At 35.1% G+C, this 20,639-nt stretch overlaps 2 protein-coding genes across 11 annotated transcripts in view; one reads left to right on the top strand and one right to left on the bottom strand.

Annotated features, from left to right (window-relative positions):
- Positions 1–1,944: 1,944 nt before the first annotated feature.
- On the top strand, positions 1,945–9,526 carry LOC139692349 (MORN repeat-containing protein 3-like). Its single transcript, XM_071590493.1, has 5 exons — positions 1,945–2,047; positions 2,347–2,498; positions 3,987–4,146; positions 7,711–7,898; positions 9,331–9,526. Exons 2-5 carry the CDS (start codon positions 2,406–2,408, stop codon positions 9,436–9,438), a joined length of 549 nt encoding a protein of 182 aa, XP_071446594.1. The 5' UTR covers positions 1,945–2,047; positions 2,347–2,405; the 3' UTR covers positions 9,439–9,526.
- The window catches only part of Orai (calcium release-activated calcium channel protein orai), a 22,122-nt gene continuing 10,938 nt past the window's right edge, over positions 9,456–20,639 (bottom strand). For 9 of the 10 annotated variants that reach the window (XM_071590487.1, XM_071590488.1, XM_071590486.1 and 6 more), the window contains 2 exons: positions 12,802–12,930; positions 9,456–12,373 (listed from right to left, as the gene is read on the bottom strand). In XM_071590487.1, the coding sequence (XP_071446588.1) occupies positions 11,828–12,373; positions 12,802–12,930 (675 nt within the window). In that variant the 3' untranslated portion in view covers positions 9,456–11,827. Of the gene's footprint in view, positions 12,374–12,801; positions 12,931–20,605 lie in introns of all 10 variants that reach the window. The other variant, XM_071590491.1, reaches the window with a different exon arrangement.

Raw genomic sequence — 20,639 nt, 5'->3', positions numbered from 1 at the left:
TCACCCTCTGATCCTCCACTGAAACTCAAAACTTTAGAGAAATCCTTCATCTGGCTCTTGGAGTCCTGGAATTGGCCAGGAATCAAGATTAGGCATTAATTACCCTGCTCCAAACATATTTTCATCCCCCCTCCACCCCCATCACATTCTATATTTTTCCCCACCCTTCTAACGCTTCCCCTCCCAACCTTTCCCTTCCAAAATCTCTCTCCACATTCCCCTTCTATCCATCGTTCCAGCCCCGGTATTCCCCACAGTTCTGTCCCTCTGTTCCTTGATGAAGGTGGCTGCGACCACCGAAAATTCTAAACTTAGTGAGTCTCTATTGTGTGTGTTTCTGTGTTTGTCTGTGTCCATTAGTGCTAAATTTTATACTTTATTATTCACTTCCGTGAGACTTTCAAAAATTGTTATATATATATATATATATTGCATGCAAAAAGTGTTGTAGCAATATTGCATGCCCTATTGAAAGGTTCCCCACAAAAGTGTTCTGGTAGGATTTTGGGAGGGAAACATCCCTGTTCTTATTCTTGTAACCCTTTTTTCTTCTTGGAAATTGAAGACGGTTCCCATAGATTTCCTGGGGAAGTAGCTTGGAAAATCTTTCATGGAAAAACATTTAAAGAATATTTTCTGTCATCAATACTAAACTTGGAAGGCTTGAAATACCTGTATGATATAATGACATAATTTCCTTTTCAATTGAAATAAGTACCTAATGCAGTACATAACTACATTTAGGAATGATTTGAATGCAATTGTTCATATGCATAAAATGGAATTGTTCATGTTTGTAACAAATGACTCCCTCAATTATAGACAGAGGATATTTCAGACATTTTCTCTGTGTTCTCAATTTCTTGTAGGTCTTGGTATGTTCACAAAAAAATGTTTACATGCACCGCTAATGGAGAAGGATGGAAAAGGTGGAATGAACCAAAAGGAAAATGAATAAGGTGGTGCTGGGTATGGTGACGGAGCAGAGGGGATTGTTGGGAGGAATCTGAAGGAGGCAGGAAAGATGAATGCAGAGCATTCTGATCGTCAATGGAATGTTGAAGACTGTGATAGAGGGGCGAAGTGGGGCAAGTGAGGAAGGGGTAGGAATGGATGGGATGAAGGAAGGAAGTATTTGGAACTGAACAGGACTAATTGTTGTATAAGATGTTGGGTTTTGTTAGGGTAGGTGAGGAAACTGTTGCTATACTGTTTGGTAGCTTGCGTCCATTTAAAGCCTTCCTTAATCAGTAAACTACTGATAATAATATCAACCAAATTTTGGACGAAATATTGATGATAAATTTTGATCCATTGAAACCTTGGTTTCATAAAAAAATAACACTCTGGGATCATAAGTGCATAGTGAGCGATTCAATAACCTTTTGTCAAACCAAATAAAATATTTCAGGAAAGAAAGAGCTTCCAAGTGCCAGTTAGCAGATAAATTAGTTCCCCAATCACATTTAGCTATTAGTTACAAAATGCTGGCTTTAAATAGGAAACAAAACTGTATACATGATAACCAGAACAAATGCAAAATATTCCTTAAATGATAGATGTACCATGTAAGTGGCATTGATCAACTTGATTATCTGTGGAGGTTAATGAGAAAAAAGAATTTTGTTTTGATTAAGGGAGTTTGGAATTTCATTTAAAGATGTGGTCTGGCAAAAGGTCAAAAGACAATTTCCGTTTCGCAAATTATTATTTTAAGATCTCCTCCCTTATTTCCTGTGATCCCATAAGTGTACTTTACAGTGTCTAATTAAGCTTGATTGTTTTCTGATTATTATATTAGCAAACGCAGTGGGTATTAAAATGGATCTTTGTTTAGAAGATTCTAGTGTAGCCCTTATCTTAAGCATTTAATGGTTATTATTTCAGGGAAAGTATGCAATTAAAGGACCACGTGGGAAGATACCAAAAAGAGAGCCGCCTTGGAGAAAGTGGGAAGAGTTGAGCTATAGGAAGGGGCTCCATCATGCAGTATACTCTAATTCTGGAGATATATATGTTGGTGACTGGCAGAGGGGTTTAAGAGAAGGTAAATCATGAGTATTTGACTCCAATGATTAAATACATGAGCAATTGCCATGCAATAGGTTCAAACATAGTTAACAAGCAGTAAATAATACAAATGCTGCATGGACTGGTGAAAAATATGTATTAGTTGAATAGTTGTTGCATAACATAGTAGACTAGTTCGAGATGGTAGTACAAGTTTTAAGGTACACAGTTTTTCAAATCATTCAAGAAGTCCCTTCATGTTGTTGATTGTCATATTAATACCAATGATAAGTAGATGACTTATAGTGCTACATAAGAGTTTGGTAACTTACTCAGGTAAAGGTCACATCAGCAGTGAAAAAGGATGGCGATATGAAGGAGATTGGTGGAAAGGGATGAGACATGGTCATGGAGTTCTGAGCAAAAGGAAAGAGGATCACTGTGACAAAACCCACTACACTGGAGGCTGGCAATTGGGTAAAAGACATGTAAGTGTAAGCAACCATGTAAGAAGGTTACTGGTGCTCATTGGTATTAACTAATATATGTACATGAACAAATATTCATACCTTACCATAAAACCATTCAATTTCAAAGCCAGGTATCATGCTGAATTTGAGGAAAAGCACGCACAAGATTCAACTCTTAGCCTTGTTCTGTTTCAAAATAAGAAAAAATAACCTACAGTATAATATTATGGGGATCAGCTGCTATTTCTCAAACCATCTTTAAAATGCAAAATAAAGCTATTAGAATCATCACCAGGAAACCTCACAATGGTCCATCAAGGCCTATTTTCCGTGAATTAAATTTGCTACCACTCCCTTGCATCTACATTATGTTTTTAATTCTTTATATAAAAAATAACATTGGTAACTATTCTCTTAACTCTGCCTATCATCATCATTACACCAGAGGCAGGGATGACTTCCATTATGGGAATATAAGAACTAAAGCATTGAAATTAGGACCCAATGAAATGGGCATCAGATTATATAACAAACTACCCAAAAGTATCAAGGATACAAAGGGAACTGCTGCATTCAGGCATATATTAAAAAGATATCTACAGCGCAATATGTTTTACTCGGTTGATGAATATCTCAACAATATTCCCAACCAGTAAGTTCATACTTTTAGTTTCTAGCAATGGTCTTGGTCTGATTCATGTTAATGATCAATGATTTTTCTGAATTTGATATTGCATGTGCATGTTACAGCCAATGTTCATGGGTTTGTACCAAACATTTATGTAACTATGAGCATCATTAGTTTTATGTATCTTAACTGAGCCTGTGTCTTTGCTCCTCATTGACGTGCCTTATATCATGTACATACACCACCCACCTGGTATTTTTGTATTGTGATCTCTGGGCAAATAAAAAGAAATAATAATAATAATAACTTTTATATCCTCAAAGTATATTAGCATTCAATGCCACAAATGCACATTTAAGGATCCATCAAATGTCTGGGAGTAGGCACTTTAAAGAATGCAAAAAAATTGTTATTATGCATGAAATTGTAAAAGAAAATAACGCTTTATGAGGATTATGAACTATGATACTACCAATCATTTTATCAATTTAATGTAAATGATCCTAAGTTATGGCCCATTGTTAAATTAAGTGCTGGGTCCTTTACCATTAAACAAAATATTTTTGACTTTTGGCAAAACAGGTTGTTATCAACAGCCTCAGTGATTGACTTCAATTTCAGACTAACTTGGCATTAACAGACTGTTCAAAATAAACAACCTAAGTGATTGACTGCAATTACTGATGCTGTTTAAGGGTAAACGCTACTGGTTGGCCCCAAGTATGAACTCTATTCAACAATCAAGCCTTTCCTTGCAAGAAGCAGGGTTGCTAATTCGAATGAAATGCATTTATACTTCCATATTAATTGGTACACCCTGCCCAAACATTGGTATCTGCTAGAATATTCTATAACTTCTCTCATTGGTTCTTATGCAGGGGCAAGGAAGGCAAATTTATGAAGACGGAACGGTTTATATTGGAAAATGGTCACAAGGGAAACGTGATGGCCATGGTCGCATTTGGTATAAAAATGGAGATTTCTATGAGGGGGACTGGTGCGATGACAAACCTCATGGATATGGAATTTTTGTCTATGGTAAATACTTACTTTATGAGTGAAATATCATTAATGATTTTGCTGTCCTAATCAAGTCTGACCCCAGGAATGTTGGAGAATTCTCATTTACCTGAACCTGGCCATTGACTCAGTGACACTATTATTGTAAATGCATCAGTCAATATTCTATGTTCAAGTTAGTTATGACAACTACAATTTGTCTACCTTTTAGAGGCAAGATTTGAAAGATTCTTGAAGGAAATTAAAAACCCTTGTAGATTTTTTAAACATATACACAAAATACACCTCTTTGCACCACTCACATATCATTTCTTTCTTCAGCTGAATCCAAGAGTCATTCAAAATAAGTCACCTATAAAGTCATCAAAATTACTTAAAATATCTATTTACTTCATCTACATGATCTTTTCTTCACATCTGAAACATTCTGCTCCCTATTTGCATGAGAAATACTAAATATTGAGTGTAGTGGCATATATTCATCCACAATAATAATACAAATAATCAGTCAAAGGATAGGTTAAGGTAAAAGTTGAAGACAACCTGTCACAAAACCAATTTGGACACAGGATGAATAGAGGAACAAGGTAGGCCATACGTGAACTACACTTTAAGAAAAAATTATATATAACAACAAAGTTGTACGTATGGAATTTATGAACTTGGTGACATTTGACAATACCATGTGGATCAAGCTGTTCATAATACTATTGAAAATGGGTGCGTCTAGAAATGACAAAAGAATAACATAGTAATTATACCACACTCAAGTTGCCATTATGCAAATGAAAAGTGGAAAAAAATAGAAATAAAAATATAGAAATTAGTCATGGATGCAGCTTCTTGCCTACATCGTGTTGTTGAATGAAATAATAAAAAACACAAGGAATTGAAGTCAAAGGAATTAAGGTAAATGATAAGGAAATAACCATGCTCTCATCTCAGAAATAGCACAGAATACTGAAGACATGCCGACATCACTGAACTCAAACACTGACCAACTAATTTGTAAATACAAGCCTTTTCAAAACAAGATGAGACTGTTTGAATAAATACTTTATTTTATTAGTTACCCTTTAATCATGCTTATTGCTTTCAAAGTACAGTCCTCGGCTGCCAATACAATGCTCCCAATATATTTTCCAGCCTTGAATGCCATCGGGAACGCTTCTTTCAGGATAGTATTTATGACTCCAGTATAATCCTTTATGCTTAACGCTTACGGTAATGCTTCTTTCAGGATAGCATTTGGTCTCTGGTATAATTTTATTGGAGGTCTTCAATAGTTTCAAATCAGTGTCCTTTTAAGATGGATTTCAACTTAAGAAAAAGGAAAAAGTCCACTGGAGCGAGATCCAGAGAGTAGGGTGGTTGGGGATCACAGGTGTGCTGTTTTTGGCCAAAAACTCGATAACAATCAATGATGCATTGTCGAGAGGAAAGCACCAAAACTTTTTTTCCACATTTGTGGTCTCTTCTGCAACATGACATGTCTTAACCTTCTCCTTATCTATACATAGTGCTTCCCATTCATTGTTTGTCCTTTGGGGACATATTCATAATGAATTATCACCTCCCAATCATTGAAAATAATCAACATTACCTTCTTGTTTGATTGCTACATCCACACTTTTTTGGGTCGTGGGGAATATGGCCCCTTCCACTGTGAAGACGACTTTGGTTTTAATATCATAACCATAAACCCAGATTTCATCACCTGTGACAATCGCTTTTAAGATGTTTCAGTCATCGTTAGAATGATCGAGTGGTTCCTGGCTGATATCAAGATGTTTTTGCCTCTGTTCATCCATTAACACTTGGGGCACAAATCTGGATCTGATGCACTGAATGCCTAAAATTTCTGTAAAAAATGGTGAAATGCAATCCAACACTAATGTCGACTTCATTGACTATCTTTCTAACAGTTAACCTATGGTTTGTACACACTAAATCATTCTCACTGTTGACATAGGTGTTGTTTGTTGATGTCGATGTTTTTTCACTTCTTGGTTCTTCATCGGTCAAGGTTTGTCCACACTGGAAGCGGTTGTGCCAACAAAAACACTATGCCCGATTCATAGATTCATTGCTGAATGCCTTTTCAATCATTTCATAAGTTCCAGTTGCACTTTTCTCGTGGTTAAAATTAAATTCAATGCACACATACTGCTTCTCTAATACCTTCATCCTCACCAATACAAGAATTTGTACAGCAAGCATGTGCAAGCAAGTGTCAGACAATAGAGATAGGTAGAGATAGATCCACGAGCAAGGTGGTGTTTTACTTCTCACAAACGCTGCTAGAAGGCAAGACCTCACTGATTGTGATCCGTAAAGCAGTTTGCTCATAGAAAAAAACCTGTCTCATCTTTTTTCATACACAACATGTATAATATGAAAGTATGCATAAAGAAAAGTTAAATCCTAGTTTACAGCAGAAGGAAGATTGAGGCAGATGTAGCATATAGAGGAGAGAAATTAGAGCATGTGAAATCTTTCACAAATTGAACTTAAAGATATGGCATGGACCATTGGAAAAGCAGAACAGAGAAAAGCAACAAAACCCTACAGGTAGAAACCTCCAGTTCAGCCAGGGTTGTGTCCAAGCAATCTGTGTATCTACTTGACCCCAAACAATAGAGTTATATCCCTTGAAAAGCCCTTGCATCCACACTCGTTTATGGTTTGGCGATCCAAATGTGTGACTCTATTTTGGGTGGGAAGGCCATGGGACAAATTCTTGAGGTGAAGAAAAACTTTCCTCTATCAAAATGATCTTACTCCAATGAGGGCGAGGAAGATAATTGTAACCTCACATGCAAACACTACAGCTGTTCTGGGAGAACTAAATCTGTCAAGAAACAGTGCGATGATACTAATAATTAAATATAGAGAGAAAAACTCCTTAGAGTGGGAAAGCTCCACAACATCCAGGTGTCTTTGAAGTTACACCTCATCTTGAACAACTGTCATGGAGTCAATTGTGAGAGTCGAGTAAACCAAGAAAGGAACTGTTGCAGACTCACCACTAGGCATAATGGATAGGTAATAAATACCACCTTGATGTTCTCCCTTTATGAGCTTCTCAACAAGGTGTTCATTTGTTTAAAGCAGGGCCAGTCATGTCTTTTCACTCCATCTCCCATGTGAATCGTTCTTCCTGCTTTGTTTTACACCCTCTAAATGAGGTTTAATTAACCTAATTCTTGATAATCTCATCATATACTTTCATTTTGTCTCTACATGTGATACCTTACATGAACCATATAATGCATTGAACAATCATTGCAATCCATTAACTAATTAAAGATTTATCTTAAAAAATTTGTAGCACAGTGGCTGCAATTATTCCTAGCTCCTGCCCTCTTGGCAATTCTTTGATTTTATTTGGGTATTCTGATTAATGAAGAGATTTTAAATAAGATACCAAACTTTCCTTCTGCAATACACATTTACCTACTTACATTAGCTCCATCCGATCTAGGGCTTCCATAATGTCATTCTAACATTCCTATATAGATTAGAAATATATTTCATGCACTCATAATTACATTTTATTTACTTGAATAATTTACATTATAGCCAATGGATGCAGATTTGAAGGAGAGTGGATGAACGGTTTAAAGCATGGATATGGCCGTTTTTATCATCTCTTGACAGGCCAACTTCAGGATGGTCTTTGGATCAAAGATGTCAGTAAATGTTCAGGCATCACAGAAATTCCATACAGGCAAAACGCTCCAAGGCCAAACCCATACCCTCTGCATAAGGTAAGACCAAAATAGATAACCAATCCATTCACTGATTTATGAGTGATTGCTCATAGTCTAGGGTGCTTTGCTAGTTACTGATTATTTGAGTCCAGGATTGATATATAGAAATTTTCATGAAGGAAATAGGAAAGCAAGGAGTATTGGTATTTTTATGGGAGGCGACCAATAGCTAAGGTCATATGTGCCATTAGGGATGGATGGAAATGGAGGAAGGGTGGAAAGAAACCAGGTGTTGGGATTAGCCTGCTCTTTAGAGAAAGGCACCAAGGGGTCAACAGGTTAATGACCCATCCAACCGACAGCGTACTCACTCAAAGTGCTCTCCACAAAGCACCTCAAGTAGGGATCGGGATACCACTGAAAAAGATGTCATATCTAAGATTCCACCCCAGGCCCTCAGGGTGGGAAGCCAGTACACTAGCCTTCACACCAAACCAATCCCCAAGAAAGCAAGGAGGAATGTAGAAATGAGAGAGAAGGCACTCATCAAAAAGCTTCAATTTTCATTGAACATTTAGACCCACCCATGTTGCCAAATTATTAAAAAACATGCCAGTGATAAAGGGTTTACTTAAATGATTTTTTTGGACTCGTGAAGTGCTTATATGCATTCAAGTTGCTATTTAGTTGTCAATGTAAGGACTTTCTCTTGTATTTTCTAAAAATTGATATAATTGATACCCATTGCACCGCTCTCTTTTGGCTTCTTTTCCTCATCCCTCATGATCTGCACTCTTTATAATTCATTCACAAAAAGAAATGTTCTGCTATCCAAATGCATAGACTTTTTATCACAGTCCATAAATCATATTTAATCTAGAGCATCAAAGGTGGAGACATTCCTTAAATTTGAGAGTATAAGGCATCACATTATTCAATAATTAATTATACAAACAAGCATGGCTCCTTTAAATTTTCTTGCTCTTCACAGTATTACATAATGTGCATCTAAAAACTGAAATTTTTAAAAAAAAGTTACTTGAATAGAGAGAGCTTTCAATTCACGAATGGCAATTTTTAGATGCAAAATGACATATCTAACACTGGATTTTGTTCACAAACTTCTTACCAAAAGAACTTTCTGATTAAGAGCCATTTACTCCCATATTTGGGGATATTCAAACATTTAACCAAATGCTTGTCATTCCTTGGCTTAGAAGACCGCTTGAATTAATGACAGTAATTAATTCTACCACCATTAGTAGTCATTCAACTTATAATGAATAGCCAGCTTTTAATTAAAATTTCAAATATTCCAAGTATGACTACTGTCATTGCAATTTATGTGTTAGCAGCAAGAAAGCCTGTTCACATTCATTTGGTTGGCCTAAAGAGTACTCAGAAATCTCATTCCATACTCTTGAACCTTCTCTCCCATTTAATTTATACATTGAATGCTAATATTTCATTTTTCCCCAAATTTTTTCAGCTGGAGCTGGAAGACAGTCATAAAGTACAAATGTCTGCAGAGGAGCATGCCATTACCAATTTCTTGAACTCTTTAGATGCTACAATAAACCTGGAGGAACAAAAATAAAGCGATTTGAGTTATGCGCATATAACTTTATTGCTAATGAATTCATGGCTGGATCCATGTCCAAATACAGGGGGAAATATAAATCTCATCAATCATATCTCTTGTGTTTTGACTCTAACAAACTCTTCCATCAAAATTTAATGTAGGGATGCCTACTGAAAATCCCACCAAACAAAATGTTTGAAGAATATTTTGAATTGAACAAGAAGTTCCATAAAATGTATTTGGGTATGCTTTTCTTTAGGGCACACATGGTATAAAAAAGCATTTAAATAAAAAATATTATAGGAGAAATTCATTTTACAAATCAAAGATAATAGAAGAAAGTTGCACACATTATCACAAAAAAAATGAACATCCCAGTAAAAGTTATTTTTCACATCTTAATTTCATTCAATAGCTTGAAATACCATTAACTTTTCATACATGTGAGACTACACAATTAGTAGGGTAGACATGTCCAGTGTATTTGGTATATACATATAATAAAAATAACTTTTTGAGCGAAATTGCAGACCAATTGAACATAATAATTTCAATTTATGTTAGAAACTTGTCAAATAAATTGTGAAAGGTATATTAAAAGACTAAAGATTAAGCTTGAAGTCCACAGGTATTTCAAGGGTAAAAATAATATGTACATATCAGTAAACACATTCAAATGATCATCTTTGAGTTAATGTTACTTTCAACAACAATGTTTCAGGAAAATAGTAAAGAAATAAATACTATGTACCAATAAATATATTTATGAAAGGGAATATTGTCATTTTAGTTTTTACATAAAAGTGAGATTCGAATTTGGCACTCGATCAACAGGTTAACTCACAACACTGCAATTTATAAAATTCATGGCAACAGGTAAAAATACACTTCATCAACGAGAAGCCACTAGCAATTTTAATCATCGTCATCTAACAAAATTAATGTTTTTTAAAGAAGTACTTAAACAGGCTGTGATGTAGAACCATTATTATTAGGCAAGTTTATAAATATATGTTATCTACACTAAATATAGTAAGTTTATGAAATACAAATAGGAGTACATTATATTACATTCATGTAAATATCAACAAATGTAAGTAAATGCCTAACAATTTTAAATAAAATTGTTAGCATAATAACATTATCACATTTCTGCTAACAACCTCTTTAACAGTTACCACAGGCAACCTTTTATTAATAAAGTATTCATGTCCTCATTATTTAATGGCACGCATAATGAACAAGAACACATATCAATAAACCACATGTGAATTTCTAGCAACATCAATATTCACAGTGTGTTAACAAAATCCTTGGTCTTTACCCTCCCAACGAATTAGTAGTCAAATCAAATGAAAATCAATGGGTACTCTTACCCTTTGTACATTCCATGAACAAAATTCTTCTAGTATAGACTTGGCAAAACTTGCTGTGGGCTCAATACCCCCGATATGGACAATTACTTGCAGGGTTTCCAATCTGGGGCCCTCATATAGTTGCTGTTGGGTCCTCCAGAAGTGTCCCAGATTCATTACACCACTTATGAGTGGATTAAATGATGAATTTAATAATTCAAAGCAAATGACAATAAAAAAAGAAGAATACTATTATAACCTCCAAAAAGCAATATAAGGTTTCTTGATTGTCAGGTACATTATTCATGTGGTCTATTTAAAATGAGTTATTTTGCTGCAGGGAAAAAAGATATTGTGTTTAATTAATCCCATAAAAGTGCATTTGTCATACATTAAAAAAATTGCCAATGGCACACAATACTGAAGATACTTTGGTTTTTGATATGGAGAAATCAGAAAGTGCAAAAGAAAGTCTATCATTTTTTTTCCTATGCATTTAAAAAACTGAAGATTAAAAAAGTCCATAAAAATAATTCATTCTATCTATTTCTTAAAATTTTACAAGGTAGGATTTTATTCCCAAAAACTTCCATATGTGAAAATCCAGAAACTAAATAGAATTTGAATCTACCCATATTTTTATAATGAAGAACATATATGTTAAACATACAAAAAAAAACATGGGAATAAATACTCCTAGGGAACAGTTGAACAAGTAAAAATTAAGAATATCATATCACAACCTTGTACCAAAAATCTTTATCATAAATAAAAACAGGAGAAAGGTGGGTTAAAATAAAAAATATGAACTAAAATTAACCTACAATTGCACGTAATTAAATGAAAATATTTACAAAAACTAAAAAAATGAGCTTGTTTAGCTTCACCTTTCAAAGGGCTCGTGAAATTTTTAGAATATGGAGAAATCTTGTAGTTCTGTTATTTAATGACTGTCCAAAAGGAATTTATTTATAACTTGGCAAGACATCTCCTCTGCATCTCAATGCAGTTGTCATACAGCATAGAAAACGTGCGTCTCGGCTCAATCCTCAGACTATTTGCACCCCTCCACCAAGTAGTCCACCAAGTCCATTGGTCCCCTGTCCACCACCTCGCCCTTCTGTGTCGCCTGCTTCAATGCGCTCCTTCAAGAGCTCCAGTTCCCTTAGGCCATGGGCTGTAACCTCATACTTGTGTGCTACTAGAGTACGATAAAAGTGCACCGCAAATGCCAGAAACACCACCAATACTGGCACTAGGACTATGCAGGCTGACCACGCAGCAAACTTGGAAAAATCATAAAATTTCACCCAACATAAAATGGCTATTTCACAAAGGAAGAGTAACAATCCCAGGAGAGTAGAAAATGCCCACGCTGTTTCTATGTACCAATGCAGTCTCTCGTGGGGGGATTCGTGAACAAGACTGATGGAATGCAAGTTGCAGACAGCATCGATGTTTGGTAATATGCATGTGCTGATCATCAATGCCAGCATGTGGACGGCTACCAATAGTGTTGTGCACACAGCAAATGCTATTAGCATTTCTGTAGGCACTTTTGTCTTTTCATTCAGCTGAACTTCCACCATTGCAACCTGAAGGCGAGGCGGGAAAACAAATATGCAATGAATTAAAAATGGTTATTAAATTCTTGTGAAACCAAAAAAATTAAATAAAAAATACTTCGTTAACAAGATTCCAACAAGTAAAAGAGCAAAATGTGACCTCATATAGTATATAAAAAAATCCTCTGCCTTTCCGTGAGATTTTATTTATTCGATGAAGGGAGGAAGGAATTGGCCGGAATTGAAGAGGGGTTTACTGTTGTGTTTTGTAAAAAGAGGTAAGGAAATGCATTGCTGCATTCGGGATTGTATAGTCTATGTCCATTTAATAAAAACCATAACCAGTAGAATACCAATTATTATAATTGCCCGAATAAATATAAATTTACTTAATACATATAAATTGATTTGTCATGGGTCCTAAATCAATAATATTTGAATGAATCACCCAGTCTTACCATTGCAAATCCAGAGAGTAGAGCTGATGTCTTGCTTGATGCCTTTAACTTGGCACGACTGAGTTGTAGCTTTCTCCAGGATAGATAACCGGGGGTGTGAAGCCCATCGCCTGCTTGAGACATCCTTACCTAAAAAAAAAAACTTTATTTTTTCCCAAGGAAATGAACCAAGAGCCAATCCTCACCCACACTGCTTCATTTGTCTCCCAAATTGAACATATTCGTCAAGTCAAATGCGGCAGTAGCAAGAAATTTATTTTTTACAGAAGGAAACTTGAAATTTAAATGAATTATTTGAAGAAAAACAAATTTTATCATCATGAGAAACATAGCCTGGCAATTTTATAATTTGCATCGGCTGTTTGTAGTGAAAGACCATTTATTTTACAGTCAGAAAGCAACAGCTACTTGCTTGGGATTGAAGTTTATATCTGTATATAGAGCAAGAAAACTTGAATTGTAGAAAGAAGAACACCCAATTTACATCAGATGTACATAATTAGTATTCACAAAAAGGAAAATTCACTCTAGTTAAACTCCAATAAAACACATACATTATTACATTTCTGTAAAATAATGAGATGGTCACCTACATACTCATGGACAGGTGCAATCTTACATAGGTATATACCAGAATTTAACAATATCTAGTGTATGTTTCTAAAGGGAAATTCCATTTTATCTACTTTACGTCAATTTCAAACCTAATTGTATCCCACGTGTATTAATCCATCATGTATAACAGTTCACTATTTAATACAACTAAATATTCCCATGGGTAATAACAGAGTAGTCCTGGTTTATCCTGGCCTAAGCCATTCACATCACTGCTAGTGGGTGACTTTCTTATAAACCCTTGGGGTTTACTAAAATGCTGACCAATTCTACTAGCAATGGAAAACTTGGCCAATGATCAATAACTATTTGCCTAATACAGTACATATATACCATTTGCAAGGTACATGTATGTTGGCCATTCATGACTCACGAATTTTGATAATTGATATTTAGAGACAATTTCTGGTAACCACAATGGACTAGTGGAAATGATGACTGGACAATGTGTGAGAATTGCTTCAGTCTTTTCAAATGTGGTTGTGGAGAAGGATGGAAAAGGTAAATGGACAAAAAAGAAAACCAATTATGAAGTGCTGGAGGTGGAGGAGGGAATGGTTGGGAGAGGCCTAAAGGAAGCAGGAAAAGTGGATCAATATTTTAATTCACGATCGAATGCTGAAAACTGTAAAAGCTGGGAGGATGTTAGAAGAGTGAGGTAGGGGAGGAAAAGGATATGTGTTGAACAGAATGAAGGGAGATAGAGAGTACTTAGAATTGAAGATCATTTTAATGTAGCATACAGTGTCAGGCTGCGTCCATTTGGCTGGAGCTGGGCAGAGTGGTGATAATCAGTCTACATTCATCCAGAGCCTTTATCTGTACTATAGACTACCAATAATGATAAATCATTTTTAGGTCTGAATACCAAATTTCCTAACTAGCCTTTTTATGCATCCTGACATATGGTACAGTCGTTTTGTTTCCATGACTACCTGACTGCAGCTGACAACTACATAGAGGGGGGCTGACTTGGTTGACATATAAGCTCAGATAATCATGATAAGGGATATCGATTCCTACTTCAACTTGAAATTTAAATTAAACACAGCCTTAACTTCATATCCATGCACTCCACTTGTAGAAATGGTTTTGGGATCCACTACATGCAAGGATTCTAGCATGGTGTAAACGATGTTTAATCACATCAGGCATTAGTAATTAGTTCACTCAATTATGTATTAGCAAATATTCACTTGGAGGATATCATGAAAAAATGAAATGAATAAAATTCTATCCTAGGCTGCTTTGCTATTTGATGAGAATTTTAATTTCCTTGACATTTTGTTCTCCATACTGATAACATCATCCTAATGACATTCTCAGTAATAAGTATGCATGTATGTGCTGAATATGGGAAAGTACTCACGATATTTAAAGAGAGTTTGAGAGGGTTATTACTTTATTTCAATTAAAATTTCAAGTAAATAAATCACTGCTTTAATTGATAAGTTTTGAGTTGTCAAGAATAAAAAAATCACATCACAAACATACACACAAAACACAGATTTCAAAGGGTAAATGGCTACATTGTGTTTAAGGAGACGTCAAAGCTTTTAATTCTGTCGATATCCAGTCACTTTTTTCATGCAAACAATACTCTACCCACTACCACACAAGGAAAAAGTACAAACATGAATATTTTCAAAATATTTTAATATTAAAAAACCATAAACACAGTAATCAACCCGAAGGTCGGTTTTGTAGGTGATGGTAGAGATCACCCAGTACTAAGCCTTATACGGCGTGTGAAATTCACACATCAGGGTAGGGGGGCCAGTTCCTTTCCCTGTGCCGGTTATGGTTTCCCAGGAAGACCTGGTACCCGAAAAATCACTTAAGCTTGGGTGGAGCTGCAGGTGCCCAGAGTGCCTTGCCCGGGAATCGAACCCGGGACCCTCTGGTCAGTAGACCAACGCTCTACCCACTGGACTACCGCGACCCACATTTTTTTTTTTTTAATATTATGAGGTGTAATTTTTTAATATGATGAGGCATAATGAGGCAAAATATTTTAATATTATGAGGTGAAAAATCCATTTTGAAAATTTACACATTACTCAACTAACTACATAGGAAAAAGTTGAATTATATCTACACTAACATATGACTGGATGCTGTTCATAGAGATTAAACCAATGGTTTAGAACCACTACTTTCTTTTTATTATTTTAACTAGAGTTGGACGTTACATTAATCAAACAAGGAATCATAACTCGAAAGGCTGGGTAACAATGGCTGTGTGATGGTGGTAAGAACCTGTGAGAAAAACAGCATCTGGAAAGATTTAGAATTAGCTAATTTGTACACTCATATAAAAATATAAACAGCCATGCAATAGGTTTAACCGGCTTGAGGGGAAACTTAACTCAGACCATTGGATGATGCAGGGTAAGGATGTGAAGTCTGTCATGAAGTCTTCATGGACTTTTCTCTATGAAAGTCCCTTTCAAGAAGTATATATACCTCATTTCCTTGATTGTTTGTATAAAAAAGCACGGCTTTGAAATTGTGACCTAAATATAATTTGAGCAATATGTGATAAACATACATAGTAAATATGTGGATATCACTTAAAAAATGGTGATTTTTACAATTAAGTTATTTTCATGTCCACGCACATTTAACCATTCCAGATAATAAAGGCATTAATTTTATCTATAGCCATATGGTCTAGTCAGCCTGTTTTGAATCATTAGATTTTCAAGTTTAAATTCATTTATGCATGTGACTAAAAAACCATGTAGGAAATAGCAATGATTTAAGTTTACAGAGTAGTGATTTTTTGAAAAACTGACAGCCCCTTTTAGAGTAAGTAACAAAGGTGGTTCTGTTGCGGAATTGAAACTTTTCTCAAAACTGAAGCTTTAGAAATGAGGGGAGGGACAGAAATACAGCATACAGTGTATCCTATGCCCACTTTTTTCTGATTTCTTGAACTGTCCCCTACAAACTTCCTCTGTTCTGCCAACATTGTTAAAATATTGTCAGCCATACTCTTATTTTATTTTTGCCATTACCACATATCAAAAGCCTCTAAACTAAGTTCAATACCTTGGCCAAAATACCAGTTTTCTAATCAATTCAGTACCATTCTTTATAATATTCTCGGTAGAATTTTACTCACTATTAGTGTATCCATCATATATTCCCTTCTTGCAAATGCTAGTTTCATCAATGCAATCCTTCTCCAACTATTCCTACCACTATGCCCATCTCCAAACTTATAACCCCAAACTTAGCCTATCTTTCCAACCTTTTGATTACTTCATTTAATAATTTGCTTTTCTTGAGGTTCATTTGATCCTGTAAAAAATCTTAACAGTTGCCGCAAACCTGTACCCTGGATGCCTAGTTATGACTCAATCATGTGGAAATCCAACTGAGTCACTGAGTTGCTCACTTTTAATCCCAGCATACACTTATTTACCACTTTCACAGACTTCTAGAGAAGGAGGAAGTCCTTATAAGTCACATTCATTCAATACTTTCCACATGTCCAGAAGAGTTTCTGCGCAGTTTTCTCAAAATACCACATGGCTTAATCAAGAGCTGCTACATGACTGAATCCTATTTTAATGCACTAAAGAACTTTACAATATAGTGGCAAAATTCTGGGATGGGTTTTTTTTGGAGAAAAGTGAATACAGGAATATTTAATTGGTTTCGTGTTTTCCTGCACTTAGGCCTTGAGGTAACTGCAAAATTAATATCCTTGTGCATTGTAAAATGATCTGCATACATTTACCCTTGCAACAGCCCCCATTATAGACACAAGGTCAAAATAACAGAGTTCCCTTCAAACAGATAGAAGTACTAACTCTTATATCAATTTAATTAACATAAAATGAATAAAATTTTATTTGAAAAAGTTTAGACTAATTAAAAAGGTGATTTCATTAATTATTGGCTCATTTGCATGAAGAATCTTCCATTTAATAAGGCTTTGCTATATGTTAAATATTTTTTCATGTCCTGCTTGCTTATTTAAGACTTTCATCACCTGTTCTCAAAAGAAGTGCAGACCTTTTTCGAAAGAACATTATATGAAAATTGTCCATTTGCCTAATTAAATTGATTATAAATCAAAATTTGAAAGATGAACCACTATAAAGTCATGAACAATTCTTATTTCTTTCATAAAATTTGGATATTTTGATATTGGACAATGAATTCAAATAATTTCTTGAATCTTGAAGAATTGATGAAATTTACTCAATCTGGTTAATATTTATGTAAATCCTTCACAAGAAGGATCATTCACATAATAAGTTCCCTGGAAATATTGAATACAAAAAGCTTCCTTAATTTAATAGTATCCCTTAAAGTGACCCCACCTCATCCTCACATGAGCACCACTAAAAAGTCGTTTAAATAAGAAACTAAGCACCTTTAATTCAAAACAATGAAAAACAAGGACAATTTACCCAGAGATCACAATAATACAATAGCATAGAAACCTAACAGAATCAAAGTTACTGCACTAAGACTCATTCATTGATCCAATAAAAATCTTTACCAGTGCTTCCCATTGGGCTTGTTCTAGAACAACATAATAAATTTAGTGAACCTCAAACATGAACACAAAACCTTTCGCAGGAAGAGCAAAGAGATGAATCTAATATTTTATTAGCAAAGCACCTACACATACTTGTATATAACTATGCTAAAATGTGCAAACTAACCAAAATAAAATTGCTTCCATCTGATTGAAACATTACTACATAAATTTCGCCAGCCATTACAGATTTTTTACTAGGGAAGAATATAAATGACAATAAAACACATGCATGATTTAATCAGATATACAAAACTTGTGCACCATGGAGAAAATTAATACTTCATCCCAATGAACTGGCTAGCAGAGCTTGTCTTACTTTCTTCAGTCTTTTTGGAAGGTCACGTGAAAGCAGGTCCTTTTCCCAGCCACAAGCACATACCCAGACTACTCAGTAGTTTCTTTAGTAGTTCTTCAGTTAAGATGACAACCACTAGATAGTCAAAACACATGCTCATGACTAATGGGAAAACGGTAACAGAAAACCTCAACTAATTATCAAGGAGATACACTGTTGATTTTCCCCAAATAAGAGCAAAAGTGCACTTGATCATGAGTGTACACCAGGTTTATTGCATTATCCTTCCCCAGTTGCAAGGTGGATTTGGCCAAATGTATACCTCGATAATAGTGAACAATTCTCTGGATTAAACCATATTTTACCCTTGCTTCTATTAACAACATCCTTTATCACCAAACAATAAGTAGATGATTAGTTCTACAGGGGGATCTACTTAAAATTTACACCACTCCCACCATAAACATCAAAAGAAGGGATCTATTAACTAAATCATATATATTTAATAAATGCAACACTGAATAATTGCCACTAAAGACTCCTTCCTTAATCCTGGTTACACCTGTCCCCACCCTGTCATGTCACATAGGACAACATCAAACTGCCATACAATTACTGCATGGATGGTGATCACTGGTAATTGATGAGTGACAACTCTTATTACAATGCTTACTTGCATTAAGTGCAGTAAGAACCAGAATTGATCAGATTATTTAAAGAATATATAATGAAATTGGAATTAATCTTGGAAATCTCATAACATCAATAAATCTATTATGTAACATTATGAAAATTCTCATATTAAACATCATATATCAATCAAGTAAAATCATCCATAGAGCCTTGAGCATTAGGACAGTTTTGCTACTTCAACTAGGCTAGATTGTTAGTTCCTCTGTCTCTAGCAAGACAGATAAAGCCCAAAAGTTACTTTGACTTTAACCTAAAAGTTAGCTAGCTGGATGAGAGATCTTTTCAATCATCATTAAGCCCAATGGGATGCAAAGATTTTACACCCATCAACAGTAGGAGCACTAATGTCTTCTTCTGCACAATCCATGGCTTCCCAGAAAGAGGTGGTAGCCATAAAATGTAACAGTTCTCGTTTGGGAAAATCTTGTCAGTAGCCATGCATTACTCACTCACTTGGCTATTGCCTGGTACCTACCTCTACCGCAAGACATAAGGATTATTTGACTCAAATGATGACCATCGAAAGAGTACACTTAACATGCGATTCAGTTATGCTTCGGCTTAGCAAAGTGGTCCGGCACTTATCCCTCAACAATTTTGCTAGCAACACTAAGATAAATGATTTTTCACAACCAGCATCCCTTCTATGTTTAAGTATGGATTGATAAGTAGCAAAAGATAATTAAAGAGATAAGGTTGATAAGGAGCAGCCTAAGCAAGAGTCACAGTTGGTGGGTAATATCATATTGTTTCCACTTTAGGGAAAAACTATCATTTTAACACTGTGACTCCAGAGCTTGTTTGGCAGTACGCTTAATAAGAAGAATGGGGTTAAAATTAAAATACATTTCCATAGATTTTGGCAATCCCATAATACAAATATATAAGACAAACAAAACCAATTTGAGCCATTTAATTAATTATGTGCCAACCAACTTTCATATTTATTATTGAACACAGCATTAAATGCGTAAGATTGGGCTTCCAAAAAAATGAACTGCACAAATGAATGCGTTCCATGCTAACAATTTATAATTGATCCTTCATTTAATGTCCAAGTACATACATATACTAATTTAGAAATCACATTGTTTGAATATGTCAGTTTTACTAATGCTGATGCCAATGGCAAACTTAAAAAATGAAAACTAACAAGATTTAAATATTATGGAAAAGCCTGGAATAAAAATAAGCTATTGGCAAGCTGTAAGAAAGCTTAAAGAAGCTACAAATTAAATATATATACCTTTTAGGTTTTTCATTAATACTTGACTATGTATAATGAATACTTAAAAATTTGTGTGTCATTTTCTTTATTTTTATTCCCCTCTTCATAAAAAATATTTTGGATTCAAATTTCTGTAGCAACGGAGTAAAAAATATGCACACTAACTTAAAAGGGCAAAGCTGCAAAACTCTCCCTGGGAGCTGGTTAAGACAATGTTACTAGCAGGAATTTTTCTTCGAATGTTAGTAGTAGTTGTAGGGAAGGCGACTGACAGCTAAGGTCATTTGCGCCATCAGGGATATATGGGAAAGGAAGGGTGAATAGAAAGCTGGCGCCAGCATTAGCCTACTCTTTTCAAAAGGTGCCAAGGGATCTGCAGTTTAACGTCCCATCTGATGGACGTCATACTCACTCAAAGTGCTCTCCTCAAAGCCCCTCAAGTAGGG

Source organism: Hetaerina americana, unplaced genomic scaffold, assembly GCF_022747635.1.
Source record: "Hetaerina americana unplaced genomic scaffold, ioHetAmer1.1.p SCAF_4, whole genome shotgun sequence".
NCBI lineage: Eukaryota > Metazoa > Arthropoda > Insecta > Odonata > Calopterygidae > Hetaerina > Hetaerina americana.
This window is presented reverse-complemented; position numbering and strand designations above follow the sequence as displayed.